Source organism: Corvus kubaryi, unplaced genomic scaffold (assembly GCF_017639235.1).
Source record: "Corvus kubaryi isolate FWS band 111438036 unplaced genomic scaffold, C.kubaryi_AGA036_p1.0 37041, whole genome shotgun sequence".
Classification (NCBI taxonomy): domain Eukaryota; kingdom Metazoa; phylum Chordata; class Aves; order Passeriformes; family Corvidae; genus Corvus; species Corvus kubaryi.
This window is the reverse complement of record NW_024581018.1, coordinates 374,144-393,735: the sequence shown is the minus strand read 5'-3', so window position 1 is coordinate 393,735 and position 19,592 is coordinate 374,144. Positions and strand designations below refer to the sequence as shown.

The window sequence follows — 19,592 nt, the reverse complement described above, 5'->3', positions numbered from 1 at the left end:
TCACCTGAGCAGCATCGTGTGAGAACAATTGGCTCAAGGGATGCCAGCAGAAAGCAGGCACTGCTGCCACCAAGTGCTCTCTGCTGCCCCTGGAGCCACAGGAGTGGTCCCCAGCAGACACCCAATGTGACTGAGACCACCTGTAAGAGTTGCCCCAGAGAGCAGGACCACGTGACTGTGAACCATCATGAAGATAAGAACGGCACTGGGTTATATCTGGGGTGGCTGTGCCAGCTCTACCATGCCCACAGCTGCTGCTGGGACAGCTGCTGCTGGGACAGCTGTGCCAGTGCTGCCACAGCTTAGGCAACTTGGATTGGCTATTAGAAGGCAGTAACTTCCTTCTCTGGCTGCGACACTGATGCCAGAGTCTCTCCCTGGCTAGAGAGAGAGAGACTAGCAGCTGCCTGTCTGGAGCAAAGCCCATCCTTCCACAGGGACTCCCATCCCCATCCCCATCCCCATCCCATCCCCTGTACCGTCATCTGTCTTGTCCAGGATGTTTAGGACATCAGCCAGTTCTAAGGAGAGCTCATCAGGCTGCTGGGCCACATATGGGTGGACACACTGGATCTGTGGGCAGTCTGCCAAGGAACAGGGCAAGAGTGAGGGATGGACTGGGATGGAACCTCTTGAAGGACTGCACAGCTTGGGTGTAGCCCATGAGCTTTGCACCTGGTCCCTCTGATCTGGTCAGGACCCTGGGGAAGCCAGGGAATGCCCCAGCCACAGGGACTGGGGAAGCAACTCTTGGGAAGGGAGCTGGGTTCATGTCACCACCATAGTGCCAGCCATGGGCAGCCTGGGTGGAGGGAGGGTGCCGGTGCAGCCCAGCAGCCCAGGTTGGAAGGGGGTGAAGCCAGGGCCAGGCCTAGAGACATGCAGGTATTGATGGTGGAAAATGAGGGGAGCCCAGGGAGGGGGTTTGGCTTTGGCAAAGGTCCCAGATATGTGGCTGCAGTGAGATCAGGCAGAATAAGGTGCCCTGGGGTAGGGGTGAAGAGCTCCCAGGTCCCATGCTGTGTCTCTTACCAACAAGTCTGGATGTAAATGAAACAAATTTGGTTCTCCGGTTTGGGGCCAGTGAAATCATCCAGCGCTTCATTTCACTCCTGGATAGGGGAGACAAACCAAGGCTGTGAACGTGAAAGAGTTATAGGGGCCCCAGTTCTTCTGCCCAGCCAGTCCTGGACTTCATATTCTTCCTCCCAGCCTTTTCTTGCCTCCCCATCCAGGGTCCTGGGCTCAGTGGTGATGCTGAGCCCCACTGTTGTACACCGCAGCTGGGATGTCACATGTGGCACAGTGCTCCAAGCCCTGCTGCACAGCCCTGGCTGTCCCCCCACAGGCAGCATGGTCCCTCTCTGGGGAGCAGCACTGCTGCTGAGAGCCGGCAGCGAGGTGGGGCGCCTGGCATTCTCTGAGAAGTAACAAGCAAAGGCAGCTCCTGGCTGGGCTGGTCAACAGGAGCAGTTTTTCCTGGAGATAAGCAGTTACAGGAACCATTTATTCCCAGAACTGCTGTGTGGGAACATTTAAAGGGCAGAGCTGATTAATTCCCTTGCAGAAGAACACTGCAGCACACCAAGGGTACCACTTGCTTGGCAGCAAGACCCATGTGAACAGCACGCTGCAAAACCTGGACTTGCAGTTGGGAGGGTGACGATCTCACAAATGCTAGAGAAGTGCCAGGCCTGGCTCCCCTCAGGCTTCCCTCAGCCCCATTAGGAAATGGGGCAGTTCACCTTCACAGGCTCCAGCTCCTGCCTGGAGGGCCAGCTGTGCTGCCAGAGAGCCAGAATTTTCTACTTTCTCAGGCAGTTTTAAAGCCTGAGCTTGACACACACGAAAAGCCGTGGAGTGTCTTCTGAGAAGAGAGGGCCCTGAAAGGGGGATGTAAAGGACAAGTGTTGGTAGATTGATCTGGGGGGTTGGGGATACTTTATACTTCAGTGATGAAGCACAATGCCAAGGACCAGTGGAAACACCTGCAGGTCCAGTGGAAACACCATGAACGTATGCAGGATGAAGGCCTTGTGCCCAGAGGAGCTATATATAACATGTAGAGGTCAAACCCAGGGTGCTTGTGGCCCTGTCTGCATGCTGGCCCTGCACGCAGATCCTTGCAGGGCTCTATGGATCCGCCCACAGTGCCCAGCTCCGCTCAGCCTGCAAGGAGCCCCCCCACACTCTTATTTCTGTCAGTGCAACTGGTTGTGTCCAAATAAAGTCTCAGCTCCTGGCAGAGCCCACCCAGGACATGAGTTGCAAGCTGCCACTGAGCAAGTCTTGTTGCCTGATGCAAGACCTGCAAGAGCTGTGGAACAGATGCAGAAGTCTCTGTTTGGCACCCCCTTATTTCTTCTAATTGTTTAGTTTTTCAGTCTGTGTCCAGTAGTGCCTCCATCATTCCTGCACCTCTGGAACAGCAGCCTTCAGCAGTTGCTATGTCACATTTCAGTGCTCAAGACCTGTTGGCAAGCTATGTTCTGGATCACACACTTGCTGTGGCCACCTAGAAGATGGGACAGGATGCAGAGCATGGACCTGCGACTGCCTCCCCTGAGCTGAGCAAATCCTGGCCTGGTTTATCGTTTGCTTCACAGCCAAGCCTCACAGACGTCACACGTGCGCTTGCCCTGCATAGTGTGACTGACATCTCTATTTTCAGTGCAGCAGAGCTGCAGCCACATGTCTGGGGAGAAGGTGCAGCTGCTCACTCTACTGGGTTGCTCATTGTCCTGATGCTGATGCTGCAGTGGGAGGGGTCAGGGTACAACCCTGGGGCTGGTGTTCATTTAGGAATATGGATGATGAACACGAGCCTACTGACAGCAGATAACATCAAGCTGGGGATGTGCATTGTCTCTAGGAGCTGTTTAGCTGGTGGCTAGAAAATGTGGGCCTGGTAATGCTTGAGTCAGTGAGAAAGCCATGCCCTGTGCTCCAAAACAATCGGGTCAATGCTAGCACAGCTGAATCATTTGCCCAGCCTGAGCTTGTTGGAGCCTGAAGTGAAAAATCAGTGAACCAGAAAATCTGTATCCAGGGAGACAAGGAGGCCCTGAGCAGCAGAAGGGCTGCACAAGATTGGCACTGGCTGTGGAGGCACAGAGGAAGCAGCCTTTTCTCCCACCTTCACCCACAAGCAGGAGACACTTTGCTTCATAGGGCTGGTCAGGCATGGCCATGATCCTTGTGAGTCAGTGGAGCCATTGGAGTGTGTCAGTGTATATACTGCTTGGTTTTACTTTCCGAATATGCTGCAGGCTGTAAATCAGCTGGGCCCCTGCGCCTGGGCTGATTTCTGACCTCTCTGTCCCAGAACAGGAACTGCCTGCCTGTCCTCCACCCTGGATGCCTCACATGCACTGTACAGGAGAGAAACCTGCCTAAGTGACCGGTGCCTTTCAGCAGCCTCGGGGGAGTTATGTTGGGCAGAGAGGTTGGTAGGGCCAGCCCAGCTGCAGCAGTGGGATCCCTCCCTGCCCACCCCTGGAAAGCCTGGACAGCTGGTCCCCATTCAGGCAGGATGTAGGGAGAGAGCGCTGCTGAGCGCTGGCAGGGTGACTGGTACTCACTGGGATGATGCCTTCAGCATGTAGCTGGCCTCCCGGTCATCTGCATTCTCCAGCAGCCTCAAGATGAAGACGTTGGCCAAACTCTGCCCCTGATCTTCTAACTCCTCTACCCGAAGAAGCCCTCGGGGAGCAGAGTCAAACACTTGGTACTTGTCCCTGGGAGAGGTTAGAGAGATTAGGAAAAACTGTGGTTATTGCAGGAGACTTTGACTTCAGCCACCCAGAACTGTACTGAGGACACAGACCAGGAGCTGCTGCATAGCAGGAGGAAAAAAGATGTCCTGCTGTGGGAAGGGATGAGCGTGTGGCTATGAAAACCCACTGCAAAGCAAGGAACCCACTCCTTGCTCTATGCTGGGCATCCCTCAGCGCCTGAAACAAGTTTCTTGCTCTGTCTGAGCTCCCCACATCCAAAACACAGACGGCGCTCCCTCAAAGGGAGGGAATTAAGTGAGGCTTAATTCATTCCTATTCATAAAGTGCCTCTGTGTTTTCTGGATACGAGTTGCCACAGAAGCAAAACATTTCCCAGTGTACAGACACTGCAGCAACATGTTCATTAGGAACAGTGGGTGGGCAAGGTGCTCCCTACCAGTGGGTCTAGTTCACGCCACAAAAAGTGTGCTGTTCTCTGCTGCTGTATTTCACCAGTGTCTGCTTGCACAAGACACAATCCTCAGCACAACAACATCCTCCTCCTCCTGAGGCAGGTTATACCATGTCAAATATAACTGCTGGCCTCAGGCCGAAATTTATACCACTCCCTGCTACTCTAACATTCTAGTCGGCTTTCTTAGAGTTTTAACTGACTAAATCTGAGCTGCTCTTCAGGCAGTGATAAGTCAAAAATCACTTCTTGACCGGAAGACAGGTCTCTGGGGTCAGCCCACCAGCCAATGTAACTCACTGCCACCCTGCAGAAACTGCTGGATGCATGGTCGCTTACTGTCGCTGTTGCACGCAGGGATGGTGAAAAGAATTACAACATAAGGCAGGTCAGATGATATGGCCGAAGCAACAGCTAAGACCACGTTTAATGGAAAGCTCATCTTTTATAGTGTGGTTCACAATAAAGAAATTACATGATTGGCCTATTCACCCATCACCTCTCAAGGTGATAGGTTGAATGGTATAACGCCCATCTGTAAATATTTTTCCATGTACCCAAAACAATATGCAGTTCTCATAACAATTATGCAGCTGCGAAGAGTTTACTTTTCTCTAACTGCTTTCTCATGAGAAACTGTGTGAGAATGAAAGCGTCTCACAGGAAAGCTGTGAGAAGCTTGGGAGAAGCTCTCTACTAGCTTTTTAGCATCCACAGCTTACCCTGCTGACAGACCTGGCCTGGGATCTGTGTAACTCCTGTTGGCCATAAATTTTCAGCTGGAGAGAGCTGTGCCACCCATGAAGAGTCAGCTGTGCTCAAAGGCAAGGTGACTGCTGGAGGGAGGTGTACATGTCAGGCCAGGATGCCCTCCCTGTGCCTGAGGGACAGGATGGGGTCACAGCATCACAGCTTGGATACACCTGGGGCAATAGAACTAATGAAGTATTCCATGTACTACCTGAATTTTGCACTCACCCAGGAATTTGCCGGCAAATCACCAGCAGATCATTGAAAAGGAACAGGTAGATTTCTCTGAAGAGTTTCTTGGTGCGAAGCGTTCGTGATGTCTTTGGACCATTCATTTGCTGCAGTTCCCCCTGCTTCAGCAGCCAGCGGGAGTGAGAGATGATGGGTACAGACTAGAAGGGAGGAAAAGATGGCAAAGTTTAGGAGAGCAGCAAAACCCCACGGATTCAAGTGGTTGTGATGCTGAAAGCAACAAGAGATGCACAATAAAGGGTGGTGAACTCCCATCAACCATCTCCAGAGGCTGGAGCAGAGCTGCTAGGAGAGGGCAGTGTGCTCTGCCATCTACACAGCCCAGCACAGTGTGACAGAAGTCAGACAGGGGCACAGCAGGGGCCTGAGGATGGGCAAACATTTAAGGATGGCAATGCGGGAGTGCCAAGTGCTGGAATGAAACAACAACCTGTGCCCTGATCTCTTTCTGAGAGATCATGTCACCTGGGCTGAACTTTCCTGGATAGGGAGATTGACTTTCAAAACCACGGATTTGGCCTTTTGGCTACAAAACACCCCAGGTTAAACAGGTTTCTTCTGGTTGGGTTTGTCCCAGTCAGGAGGAGATACTGTCCACGCACCCACCACAGCACTTCTGCTAGAGTTTTAACACATATTGTTCTAAAACCAAGAAGCCCAGGACAAAGCACATCTTGTACTAGAAGAACACTACACTTCCAAATGACTGAAATATTAAAAAAGATCTGTATTACTGCAACTCTTTCCACCTTTGGTCCCAGTGCTCATCATATGCATGGTGGCACAATCTTTCTTTTCACCTCCTTGCACTCTTCTCCCCAGAAGTTCCCAAGAAGTGCCAGTTCCCAAGGCAGATCTGCTCCAGAGATGAACCAGCTCCTGCCTGTCATTACAGCCTCTGCTGTACAAGAGGTGGAGGCAGCTGTGTAACTCCCCTAACCTACTGCTGTCCTGTGGACTGTGGTCCAGCCCTGACACACTGATAAAGTGCTCTATAAAAATCAAATTTTTTTGTTTTCAGTTGTTCAGGTACATAAAAAGATTGCTGGGAAGCTAAATATGATCCTTAAAGTTTGTGAAGCAGACAGACCTGAGAAGCATCTCTATAGCATTCAAGAAAAGAACTGACAACTTCAGACTCAGCACTGGAATTCCATGGTATATATCACCTGAGAGCTGGTCAGACACCCCTAAATACTGATTCAGTAATTCCCTCAGTGGAGCCAAAACAGATCAGCAGGAGGTATTTCGAGACTGTACACAATGCATAAGTACAGGAAAGAATTAAATTGGTGGGACAGTCTTTGTTTGGGTATTTTTCAGTTTTAAAGTGTTTCGCTTTGTAGCTTTCATCTACCTTTAACATAACTTGTATGTAAAATAACAATTGAAAGCTGACCTGCATTTTGAAGAGAGGTGAAAGGGAAGAGCCAGACCTGAGTGCTGGAGCACAGTGCACAGGAGAGGTGATGCCAGTGTGTCCCACCTGTGTACGTGCACACCATGCTAGCCTTGGTGCTGCCCCAGCCTCTGCAGCAGGTGTGCACTGAGCACACACGGGTGCTGTGCCTGCAGCAGCCCCTTTGGAGGGGCCCCTTCGAAAGCTGTCTGCAAAGTGCAGGCAGTGAACCAAAACTGCCCAGCCTGTGCTTATACCTTGATCTTGAATTCCAGTTTCTTCTGGATGCTGATCATCTGCTCTGTTCGGCTCATCTTCCGGACACCTTCATTACATGCTTTCACCACCTGGGAAAAGAGAGCACAAAGGTTTGTTTCTGCTGGCCTTAAGCAGGTAAGTGATGAGGGACAGTGTGAAAAGGGTTGACCATAATCAGGTAAGTGTCCTGCTGTAACAGGAATTGACCAAGCCACGCTCTTTTATCAGCACTGTGTTTGCATGAAAAAGAGAAGGGAAAAAAACCCCAAAACCCGAACAACCAAAAAGCTCCCAAAGACCCAGAAGGTGTTGCAAGTGGAAGCTGACCATCAGAGGACATGTTAGGTGACTACATTCAGTTACTGAACCAGACAGTATAAAACAGTGCTTCTGCTTGCACAGCAAAAGGAACAGCTCGTTTTCCAGATCCTGACACACCATGTATCTCGTTGTCCCCGTTCCCAGCACTTGAAATGAGGTACATGTGCAGTATCATCTTCAAGGAGAGAATGAAGCCAAACATCTTCTTTTCAAAAATGCAAATGCTGTAGTTCTGCCAAGGAGCACTACATGCCAGGGCTATGAAATGTCCCAGAGAAAGAGACGTTCATCATACAGAGCCCATCTGTGTTCGGAGTACAAACTTTTAACTGAAAAACCACAACCAACGTGCAAGCACTGTGCTGTTCCAGGGACCTTAACCTAGATGCCACTGCCTGTTTCATAAGGAGCAACTCTCTTGAGAACTGGCTAGGTAGAAAAATTACATTGGAGAACAAGCTCCACGTTGTGCTCTGCTTCTGCTACTCAAAATTCATCAGAGTATCAGCAACTGAAACAGTGATCAGCTCTTCCCTCTCAAATAGAAAGAGAGAAAATAAGCCTACAGAAAAAATAAGCATCAGATAGTCTCTGTTGTGATGCCTGTACCTAGCTGGATATTAGGTATCTAAGCATGAACACTTACAGGTAAGTGTTTAACCGTGCAAAAGAATTAGCAAACTGATCATGTCAGTCACTGATAACTGAATACAAACCCAGCATTTTTCCATCAGCAGCTGTAGTCATCTGCATGCTACAGAAGCAGCCTTTCTCAGGCTACTGACCAATGGAAAAATAATTGGCTACCAGGTGTGTCAAGAGGGATTCTGCGAACACTAACGCAATGGAGAACATCCTTCATTGATAAGGTTCCCATCCTTATCCCTAGTGATCTTCAAGTGTACACTTCCTAGACTGGTACAGGGCAAATCCAAGAGCCTATTCTGTTCTAGTGTATCAGTCAGAAGCTGCAGGCCCATCCTCAGACTGATGTTCTAGCACAGTTTTCAATTTCAAATACAGTGTTGAACTACAGGAGTCAGGAGGTGTTCCAAGCTTCTGATGAAGAAGAGCTGAAACACTGTCCCAGCCCATGTAGCTGCCAGCTACATCCAGACCATTCAGATAGGGCATTATCCTGTCTAACCATTTCAGGAACAGCCCAGATGGGAAACATCCCACTACCTTCCTGGGGTTTTGTACATAGCAGTAACTAGCACAACTGAACACCACACCTACCTACCAGCTTCAGGGAAGAGGGCTAAAAGCTGGCTTGTGTACTTCACTAGAAGCTGTTATTCTAGGTCAGAGGAAGAAGTGTGCTGTGTCAGAGGAAACCTGACACAGTTGTACTCTGCACCTAATCACACCTCTCAGTGGGATCCATCACCTTCAGGTGTCTGCAAAACCAGTTTGTGTTCTTGCAGACTCTAAGGGAAAACATTCTCTGTCCTTTCCTATGGCAGAAACATACATCTATTGTTAGCAAGGGATTTGTTGTCACTGACATCTAAGTGCAAGTAGACTAGTCCATCTTTCAGACTTTAGAAAAAAAAAAACCTCTCGAAACACAGTGACAGGATTCAGAGAAACAGCTCCAGGATAGAATGTAGTCTGCAGGTGATTTTTTCAGGGGCATGTGTATGTGGAAGGAGCATGGTGGTTTAATCTTAATGGCCTTCTGTTAACTTATTCAAACTTACTGTTTCCAGTTCTTTATGTGCATCCAGGGCAGTGGATTCCCTGTCAGATTTCTCTTCCACTTTCTTCAAAATATTCTGCAGGGGAGGAAAGGCTGTGTTAATGCTGATCCCAATGTGAGAGCACAGAAAGGTCTTTGCTAGCCTACAAATTACTTCTGGCCATCAGCCTAATTACAGTAAAGGTAACAGAGTACAGTGACTCTCACCTCTTAGTTCCTCTTTCTCATTAAAACCTGTTCCCATCTGACCTTATATGCAAGAGAAATATAACAGGCAGATTCTTATTTTATAAAAATAAATTAATAAGTAACTAGACTTGGCACTAACAGACAGTGTTATTGGTAATCCCAGTGGGTTCAGACCATTTGGGACTGAGCTGCTTCCTCATCCCTAGAAGCATGTTCTCCAGCAGTGTTTAGATAAGATGGCAAAGCACAGGAAGAAAATGGCTGACAGTCTGGCCCAAGCCACAACGGTGTAGCACCCCTATGTCATCCAGCTGTTCTGCATTTGTGTGTCATCATCCTAACCATCAAGCAGCTGGGTTAATGGACTGTTGCTACCCCTTCTGGCAGCTAAACAAAGTTCCTCCTCAACTCTTTCACTCAGTAAAAGCTATCTGGCAAATTCTACACTAATTTGGGGATGGACTCTGAGTGACTGAAATCCTTTTCCCATAGTTATGGAGAATGTCTGATTCTGTGGAAAGGCTTCATTAAGTTGTAGGGTCAATTGTGGCTGTATCTAAGCCCCATTCACAGCTGCTGGAAAGGAAAATTCCAGGAGTGATCCAGAAGACCTTTGTGAGAGAGAGAAGAGCAAAACTCTACCTGCACCAGCAGCTTGAGCCGAGTGATCCTTTGAAATGGCAGAATCAGGAAGGAAGAAAAGGACAGGCCTTTGCACTTGGGATCCAGCTCCAGCTGTGAGATCACTTCCCGAAAGGCTGGTTTGTCCTGCCTGAGAGGAGAGACAGAGAAACTGAGAATTTTGAGTGCTACCCTGCCTGGGACTCTGGTATACGGCTGGTGACCCAAAAGTGGTTTGGTCCCAGAGACAGCATCTGCCTGGCCTCTCCCAATAGGAGAGAAGAGGGGAGGAGGGGACTGAATGCCTCTGGGTGTATTTTAGTTTAAAACTATTTATAGTGTTGAGGGAGGGAAAAAATAGTCTTCTAATGTACAAGCCATGGCAGTGTTCATATGTGTTCATATCCAGCTCAGCAGCATACGCTGCGTGTGTAGGTGTATGTGAACGGGGTGTGTGTGTCCAAGTAAATGAGTCAGAGGCATAATTATATATTTTTACACAGTTGGAACTCTGTGATAAGCTGAAATTCATACAGTTATAAGAACAAGACAAGCCACAAAGTAGCTCAAGCTTGAACATTCCTTGCTGCTTAGCTAGAGGATGGTAATCATTATCTGGCCTGAGAAGGGCAGGGGCCGTGCCTGTGCCTTCCCTGATGGTGTTTGCAGGAGATGAGGGCACAGCTGTGCAGAGCAGAGCAGTCCCGGCTGCCACAGGCAGACAAAGCTTCCTGGCAGCCACAGGCTGTTGGAGTCCTGGCTAGCCGAAACAGCGTGGATGCAGAGGTTGATAACTGTGCAAAACCTGTATTGTGCATTCTTTAAAACATTCGAAAGAAGCCACTGGCAGTGTTCCTCCCTTCTGCAGCAGGTACCTGTGTGACAGTGTGACTCACAGCAGAATGGACCTGCGTGTGTCCGAGGAACAGTCAAATGGGGGGAACTGTGACACACCTCAGGCTTTGAGTTCAGCCAAGTGTTGCAAAATTCCTGTGCTAGCTGGGAGCCTGGGGAAGGGAGCCTGTTCTTTTCAATTTGCTTTATGTTTTCCCGCAGACAAAAGAAATGCTGCCCTCTGAATTCATACTTAGGAATACCTCATCTCCAACAGGTCCTTTTCAAGTAATCTAGCCTATTGCTGCTTTGCTTCTAAGTGTTTTGATAATGGCTGTGGGCAAACTGTTTCTATTCTACAGCTGTATTGCTCACCTCTGACTGAAGGAAACTCTGTGGTACCCTCCTTTTGGAGAGAACAGCTGGCCAAGCTCAATAGAGGCCCCTTAAAATGCCTTTTTTCCCTCAAAAGTTTGAGAGCAGAGAAAGGAAAGGATTAGAGATTGTTACACTCGCCTGAACCAGCTGCTGCTATAGGAGAAAATACACTGCAGCATGTGCAATGGGCTGTCCTAAAAGAATCCAGGACATTGTAACTAGAGAAAAATTGATTCTCCTCCTCTGAAAGACAAGCTTGTAGGGCACTTGTTGTTTTGAGCTGGTATCAGGGAATTCCTACTGGACCAAAACACTTGCTAAACTTGAAAAATACTACAAAAATATCTTGGATTATATCCTCAGGCCTAGGTCTGTGTGTGTAACACTAGAATGTAAAGAAAACAGCTTTTTTCCCCTCCTTTTAAGAAAATCCTGTTTTCTGAAAAAGAATTAGGTATGAACTTTGGGAAGGTCAAATGCCTTGCGGAGAAGGTTGGGAAAAGCAGTGGCTGTTCTTGTCATCAGAGATCTGTATGATATTCTTGGTCTTCCATCTCTTGCCTCTACTTGCAGTTTAAAAATACGTGCATTTCAGAAGCATATGGCCCTGCATGCACCACAAATATTTCCTACAGTTGAGAAATGGTGGCTTTGAATTTACTTTCCATGTTACCTGCATCAACCCATCTGTGGCCTGTACAGTTTTACAAAACAGTCCAGCAACAAGGTCTAGAACTCACAGAAGCTGCTTGTAGGCTCTCTCCTGGTAGGTCTGGTTGGAGACGTAGGTGATATACACAGAGAAGTGATTAACTGTGTGCTGGTAGACAATATCACACACGTCCGAGATCACGATGTTCTCTTCTACCCGCTGCTCGAGGTCCAACAGGAAGCTAGATGAGAAAGTCAGCACCCATATTAATTGTGACCTATCTGTCCCAGCCAATTCCCAGGAGAAATCAGCTCCTCCATCCCTCTACAACTGCAGTTACCTAAAGCTACTGCTTTCAGTGCCATTCAGCAGCTGACTTACCGCTCGCTGACAGCCATGACATCCAGCACATTGGAGAAGAGGATGTGTGCCTCAGACTGGTGTAAGATCTTTTTCAGACGCTCGTTCTCCATGAAGTGAGACACCAGCAGATTCAGACTCTTGTAATACGATGCTTCGGAAGTAACCAGCTCAAACATGGCCTGGAGAAAATCCCAAAGGTGGAAATCAGCAGGTACCTTCTACAGAGAGGCACACCAGGCATTAATGAGAACATCTGTGCTGCACAGCCACGGACCTTGCACCCGCCCTGCAGGCCCAGGCTGCAGGGTGAGGTAAGCCCACAATGCATTTGCCACATATTACAGGCGACAGTGACTTCAACAGGGCAGTTTTCCTCCCACAACCATCAACCCTGACCTAGAGGAAATACAGCGGTTACCGTCCAAGTGAGACTCCCTGGTCAGCCCTGGCCATACACTTTCCTGCCTCAATTCACAACAGACCAGGACAAGACACAGTAGTCCCTAACTACTACCAGAAATCATAAATAGTCTCCAAATTTCAGCCTTTGCTTATCCTGTTAGAAGAGAAAACTCTGGAGCAAAGCTTGGCTTCTTCAGACCAAGGATGTGGTCTGTGGAAGCAGAAAGACAAATTAGCGGTTTGGTTCAGAGATAAAAATCAGTTTAATGAGATGAAGATATAAAGTCTTCTACCTACTGCAAGTGCTGCAGGGACAGTCCACTGTTACCACCCAGAGATCCCCTTCTCTCTGTGTACTTTTGTCTCTGTTCAGAGGTAGATACAAAAGGTGTTTATTTGCACAACTACTGAATCCATTAGTTGAAGTAAGATTAACTGAAGATTCTCACAAGAGCTTCAACACAATGAAAAGCTGTTAGATCCTTCAGGCATCTCTTGAAGGTGTATCTTGGGTTCTTTGTTGTAGGGCCCATGGCCCATACTGCCATTACTAAGAGAGGAACCTTTTGGTAGTTCAGTGAAAGTTTTGTTTCCTTGAAGCTAAAGCTGCTACAATGCTCCCCTCCTGCCCACTGCTCCTCTGTTCCAACCTGCTGAGGGGGAGCTGGCCAGGCAGTGCGGGTGCCAGTCCCTGAGCTCTGCTGGCTCTCAGCAGCTGCAGGAGGCCAGCTAGAGTTGAGGAGGTCTGATGGAGCCACAGGTACATGCAGTGTTTTTTGTGATGTGTAGGTAGAAAAATATCTTCTAAATTAGCTGGGGGTCCGTCTTGTGGCTTGGTTGTTGTCTGTCTTTCCTCTTTAAAGAAAGGATTTGGAATTTTTCACTGATCAGTTTTTGGCCTTTTCCTGGAAATATCACTGTGCGTCACATAAGAACTCGAGGTAGAGACCTGGGTTGTGTCCCTGACACTGTGCTGCAGTCCAAGATCTGGGTGGACGGGAACAGCAAGGAGGGACTGCTACTCAATCCAGAGCTGCTAAAATAGCAGTTGAAGTGATATTTCAGCTCTTTGCAGGGTTGGTAGCCTAGGAAATGTTCCCAGTGGGCAGTTAAGTCCAACAGGTCATTTCCTGCACCAGAGGTGGAGGCTGTGCCTGCACAGCCCCCAGAAGGGAGACAGAGCAAAGCATGCAGATACAGATGAACTTAGTCAGTGACCATGGAACAGAAAGTGTTTGAGGAAGAAGAGGATGCTGGATTTTTTTTCAAGGCTAGATTCCTATTTAGAAAAGTGGAGGAGTATCGGCTCAGCTTCTCCCAGAAGCTTTACCCAGACACCTGCTGAACCTGTGAGTAAACCTCTCTCTTTCTGCATGACTGGCTCAGTCCTAAATGTAACTTTTACAGCTTTAACTGTACCTTTTAATTTGATAAATGAGAGAAGTGCAAATAGGCAAAGATACACAGGATGTGTTGGGACAGCCTGTCCCTTCCAGTTATCCTGGAGATGGACACCCCCAATCATTTTGCACTGCAGCTTTCCCGAGACTCCAAGTCAGGAATATTTTTCTGCCAAGTCTGACTGTAGAATTTGTGTATGTTTGCTGTTTGCCATAGTGGAGGGTGCCAGACCTGCAAGGGCAGGTGCAGAATGCAGGCTATACTAAAGAAATAATGAAATCCATAGTGAAAATATCTGTCTTGTTTGTTCCAATGGGGACAATAAAAAATCACTTTCTATGACACTTTTCAAGCATCCACTGCTCTTCCAGTCAAGTTTCTTGTTTTGATGCTTGAAAACCTGTGTCTTTTTTTTTTATCTCGCATTGATAAACTGCTCAGTAATTTTCCATCATTGCCACTAATGAACACCAGATTCCTCTTCTTGTTTTAGTCTCTTTCACTTTGAAGATTATTTCAGATAACCAGCTTTTTCTCTGACTGTTTAAGCCCTGCTCTGTCCCAGCTATGATGGTGTTCCCTTCCTCAGCTATGCAGCAGAGTGTTAACTTCAACTTTCTTTCCATTTATGTACCAGTATTTCTCCCTGTGGCCAAAATAATACTCTTGCTCCACCTTTTCTGACTGAAGACATGCAAGCTCTACTAGTCCCTGTGTTTACTACAGCTTTGAAGGTAAAATGGGTCAGAAAATACAGTTTTATCCTTAAGATGTTTACTCCAGAATTTCTGCTGTCCTGTACTTCAGGAAAATTTCCCCAATTCTCCTTCATGAAGCTGAACATTTTGCATTCATCAAATTAAACCCTCACGTACAGCTCACTCTGACAGTTCACATCCAACAGGAGTAGGATTCCAGAACTGCAGGAGCAAGTAGCGCTTGTTATAGCAAGGCTGAATTCAACATCATCTCTTCAATAGCTTCTCTAGCCCTCCTTGTTTTCTGACCTTGATTCTCCTCACAAAGCAAATTCTCCACTCTATCTGTTCAACGTTCAGCCAATTTCACAGCTTTCTGGCTTTGAGAAATTTTATAATCTCTTACTGTGCTAATCCCAGAACAAGCAGGAAGAAAATTTCAGATCTGATAAACTAACAGTGGAGAAGGCACAGCACTTCAGTATGACAGCATTGTCCCATTCTCCAACTGCTTTACTCCTCTGTTTATTTTAACAGTGAGAAGAAAATTGAGCACACTTAATGTGGAGTTCTGGGTTTTAGCAGCACAGAGATTTTTTCCCAAAAACACATACAGGTAATGAATGTAACTTAGCAGAAATGGCAAGCTTTAAAATCTATAATGCACACTTTTAAGCAAATATCTCTCCACAAAAGATTTTTCATTTTGAAGCAAAAATAAAAAGAAAAGCTTGTAATTTTTTCAGATGCCAGACTGTGTTTGTAATGCTGGCACTTGGAAGTACTGTGTTTTTCCAGGTAAACAGAACAAATCCAATATGGGATAACCAGCGCAGAAGAACATGGAAAAGCAACAAATCATTTCAGTCACCTTCAGCCCTAACACTGACACACTAACAGCCTGTGCTTGCCAGCCCAAACTACTGTATATGAACACCAAGTCCCCTCCACTAAGGATGTGAATAACACAGCCCTGCCCATCATACCCTTGGGGTGCACAATATGAGCCTTTTCAGTGTGACAGTCAAGTTACAGCCTTAGCCAGGACTGGCACTGTGTGCACAAGGTGTTCGTCAGTATGGATTATGCAAGTCTAAGTGAATTTAGCAGGGACTGCTTGCACCCTGAGAAGTTCTTCAGCACTTTGGGTACAATCCTGTGAGCCAGGGCTAAGCAGATACACTGCCACAACCATCTCATCAGAAGCAATCCTGGTGCAGAAGTACAGTCAGACTTGCGGGATTGAGCCTTGGAATGCCCACTGCTCATACAATGCACAGCGCACACAGCCTGCCCTCTCCACTGCTGACTATGAATGCAGTGCTTTGCAGTGACAAAGAGCACTCACACTCCCCATGCTACCCAAAATAGCAACCAGTTGTAAATTGTGGTGTGACTGATGTTGTCATTGCTTGTGACAGCTACCCCCACCCACTCCTTTCACTGTCTGATGCAGTCCTGTAAGTCACAGCACATGGCTCTAAAACAGTGATGTCACCGCACTGCATGGCTAAATGCAAATATACCTGTCATTATTTTTTACTGTTTGCAATAGACTCCAAGTAACAACAATTAAATATAAGGATGTTTATCAATCTCTATCTCTTCTATTTCTATTAATGCCATCATATTCAAAACCTTACAGTTAACAGTTGAATTCTTCTAAGATTTCTGGTGGAAAGTTATGTGTCCTGATAGTAACTTCAGAAAAGGATTAATGTGCACTGGAACCAATAGCTCTTCTGTAAAAACCTCCTCATTATCCCTCTTCCTTTGTAAATTGCTCCTAACACTGAATCAGAAAAGGGAAAAGAAGTTCCTTTTGCTACAGAAATGTCCAGCAGCAACAGTATATAGAACAATTTCTGCAGTTTCACAAAAAAGAGTGAGCAGTGCTAACCAGTGCAACTCAGAAAGTACTCAACAGAGCAAGGCTTGTCTGTGACTGCTGTAAAGCTTTTAGTTTTTAAATCTGGATTATTTGGCCTAATTCACTCTCCCCTTTTTAGCAGCAACACGATTAAGAAACATTCTGCCTTCCCCCATTACCTCCTGCAGCTTGATCTCATCTGGTTGGAGGATGCTGAGGACACCACTGCTCTGGACCTCAGGAAGATCCTGCCATAAGTTGAACCTAGAGTTGGAATTTCTCAGCAAATTGATTTGTGGTGGAGCTTTGTTTTCGATTGTACTTGTGGGTTCTGCTTCAGATGGGGTTTCCTCACTGGGTGAAGTCTCCTCAGGGTCTGTCTGTGAATCCTGCAGTCGCCTGGTTTCAATCTCCTCGCGCGTAGATTTATCTCGATACTCCTGGTACAAGAGCCCTAGGAAGGAACATAACAGGTATGAGAGGTTACAACTGAACAAGATAGTAGAAAAGTAGTGTGGGAAAGGACAATTGCTTTGCATTAGTTCACCTCAGCAGAGGTGAGAGAGATCCCTTCTGTGCAGAGTGAAAAGCCAATTATGGCATTCCTATTTCAGCCAGAAGTGGAAACTATAAATGGAAGGCCATTTCTAAATCTAAACTGTTGTCAACAATCTGCTCTCACAAAACATTTAGTAACACAGTCAGATGAATCTGTGATCACTCAGAAGACATAAAAGAAGTGATTTGCCAGGCTTAAGTGTCTTTTAAACCTTGATTTTCTCTGTTATATTACTATGTTACAAGTTATATAGGTTGATATCTATGTTTAAATGTGTGTCTGGAAAAGTAACACTGCACACATCGAAATTACTTTAAAAAGAGGAATTTGATGGCCACAAAAATCCTTAATGAGGAAACACTGAGCTGCTGTTACTGGCATTGGACAGGTGAAGCTTTGGGACAACTAGCTACAGTTACTAGGTTTGTTTTGGTACGGACTTCATGGTTAGCCTTGGACATGCTGCTTAATATCCTGCTGTTTCCATCCCTGTTTCTATGATGCTTGAAGATACAAAATTAACATCCAAAAGGTACCTATTTGCTACAGCACTAAGGAACAGGCTCTGAACTCATACCATGTGGCACCACATCAATGACACCAGGTGTCTTCCAAGTTTCAATTGCTAACTTCAGGAGTGGATGAAATTGCACAGGATTTGCCCCCACTCTGATATCAACTGACAGCATGAAAAAGGTAGGAATCCTGAAGTTCATTGCCCTTCTTTAGAACATCCTTTGTCTCTCTGAGGGCTTTCAAACAGTCCCATTTCTCTTTCTGAACCATCTGTAGGACCCAGAATTTTAATTGCTTGAATATAAAATGTAATTTAGAAGACATGTAAAGGCAAGAGAGCATGAGCACATTTTGAGTCACTTTCCTCCCTTAATGAAATTGAGGAAGCCACAGTTTACATTATCTCCCTTGGTTTATACTTGAATTGCAGTGTAGCATGAATGAATAAAGAGAAAAGCCTTTGATGTTAAAAAAACCATGCTACATAATTTATTTTGTCTGAATCATTAGGGGTTAAAATTTATCTGGTCACACGTATTAATGATATTTGATCTGAGATTCCCTGTGTTATAAGGTGAGACACAATGGGATTAAAAGTTAGTCTAGGGCGGGCAGAAATGTAGATGTTGCTGCCTATTAAATCTCTGGACCAGTTTCAATGAGGCTTTGTACCAGTCACTGCTAAAACTATATGGGAAATGTGCTGGGGAAAGGCACAGGAACAAGCACAGCATTGCTGCAGTCTGCGAGTATGTCCCGTTATCTGTTCTTCCTGGAAAGATGTTCGACACCGGATTAAAATAGCAGTAAGGGTAGCTGTGCCTAGGAAACCATATAGTCTTCTGTTAGCTTCCTACACAACACTGAGCAGAGGAGACTTCCCCTGAAGTTTTGCATGCTGCTGCCACTTATGTAATTTCTCTCTGTGTCAATTAGGTTTATATGGCTTTCCTCAGCATTTCAGGCTATTTTTCACCATCAGAGAGGATGCTGAGGATGTAGCAGGCTCCTTCAGGAATGTAGCAGAGAGCCTGCTAAATTGGAGCTGCTTTTGTTGGTACTGATCCGTATGGTCAGCCTGTGCTCAAGGGTTCTGGGTTCTTTTGCCTCATGGAGAGCAGGACAGGCTGGGAAGTAACATCCTGCAGCAGCGTGGGCATTATTTGGCTCAAGGGAAAACATGCTGGGAAACTGAAGCGTAATCTATTTTACTCAAGTTGGAGATAATTATACTTGCAGTGTCTGACTGCAAGTATACAGCCATGTTGTGCTGCTGGCTCTGCCTTGCAAGTCAGAGGATGCTTTGTGTAAGGGGGATTTAGCGTCCCTTGTGCAGATCTGAAGAGCAGCCCTTTTGAAAAGATCCTCAAGACTATTTCCCTCTTGCTTTTAAGGAAATAAAATCCAGATAATGAAAGCTGGTTTTGTTTCCAGGTTCCCTGACTGACCAGATGAGAGCTACGGAGCTGTCAGTGGCAGGCAAAGGCAAATACAGACATGGAAAGATCTGACTGATGGAAAGCATCCACCACCAGAACTCAATTGGAAATGACAGCAAGGTAAATCATTTTAAGGAGGGAGCTGAAGAGGGACTGGCTGAAGCTCTACCACAGAGAGCAATATGGGGAGAAAGCAGAAAGGTGGTACAGAAGAAAGACAGAAGACAGGTAGGTGTTTAGGGAGAAGGGTAGGAAGAAACAAGGAGGGTTGTACTAGCAAGGATAAAAGATATCCCCGCTGTCTTGGTCCTAAGGGTCTACCCATATGTTGGTAAAGAGGTTACAATGGGTAGAGAAATTATGTAGATGAGAGGGAGAGAAGCTATGCCAAAGCCTTGTCCAGATGGAACAGGAGATGGTCACAGCACAGGAAGGGTAACAGATGAAAGGTCAAGGAACAAGGTTTTGACATGTTGAAAGGAGAACAATACCTCTGGGAACTGACTGAATGTGTAGAAAAAAAGCTGAGATCGATAGCTGAATGTGACTCAGATGATATAAATATTTAATAAATGCTTACATTTAGCAAGTGAACAAGTACAAAATGTCAGAGACCTGTACAAGCTCCCTTCATTGCTTAATGTCCCAACTGTCCCTACTGTGACCTGGCTAAAGGCTAACCCTGTGGTCAGAGCACGAGTTTGTTATCTGTTACCCTAAGTGTTAAGACTGATCTTCCTAAGGCATGTTTACATAATTTTTATAGTACATAACAGACATTTCCCTTTTTGTTTATTCCA

At 46.4% G+C, this 19,592-nt stretch overlaps 1 protein-coding gene across 3 annotated transcripts in view; it reads right to left on the bottom strand.

Moving 5' to 3' along the window:
• The window catches only part of NGEF (neuronal guanine nucleotide exchange factor), a 48,682-nt gene that overhangs the window by 2,819 nt on the left and 26,271 nt on the right, over positions 1-19,592 (bottom strand). For all 3 annotated transcript variants that reach the window (XM_042020721.1, XM_042020722.1, XM_042020723.1), the window contains 10 exons: positions 16,458-16,732; positions 11,926-12,086; positions 11,633-11,785; positions 9,702-9,831; positions 8,872-8,946; positions 6,847-6,936; positions 5,167-5,330; positions 3,582-3,737; positions 1,033-1,112; positions 480-584 (listed from right to left, as the gene is read on the bottom strand). In XM_042020721.1, the coding sequence (XP_041876655.1) occupies positions 480-584; positions 1,033-1,112; positions 3,582-3,737; positions 5,167-5,330; positions 6,847-6,936; positions 8,872-8,946; positions 9,702-9,831; positions 11,633-11,785; positions 11,926-12,086; positions 16,458-16,732 (1,389 nt within the window). The remainder of the gene's footprint in view (positions 1-479; positions 585-1,032; positions 1,113-3,581; positions 3,738-5,166; positions 5,331-6,846; positions 6,937-8,871; positions 8,947-9,701; positions 9,832-11,632; positions 11,786-11,925; positions 12,087-16,457; positions 16,733-19,592) is intronic.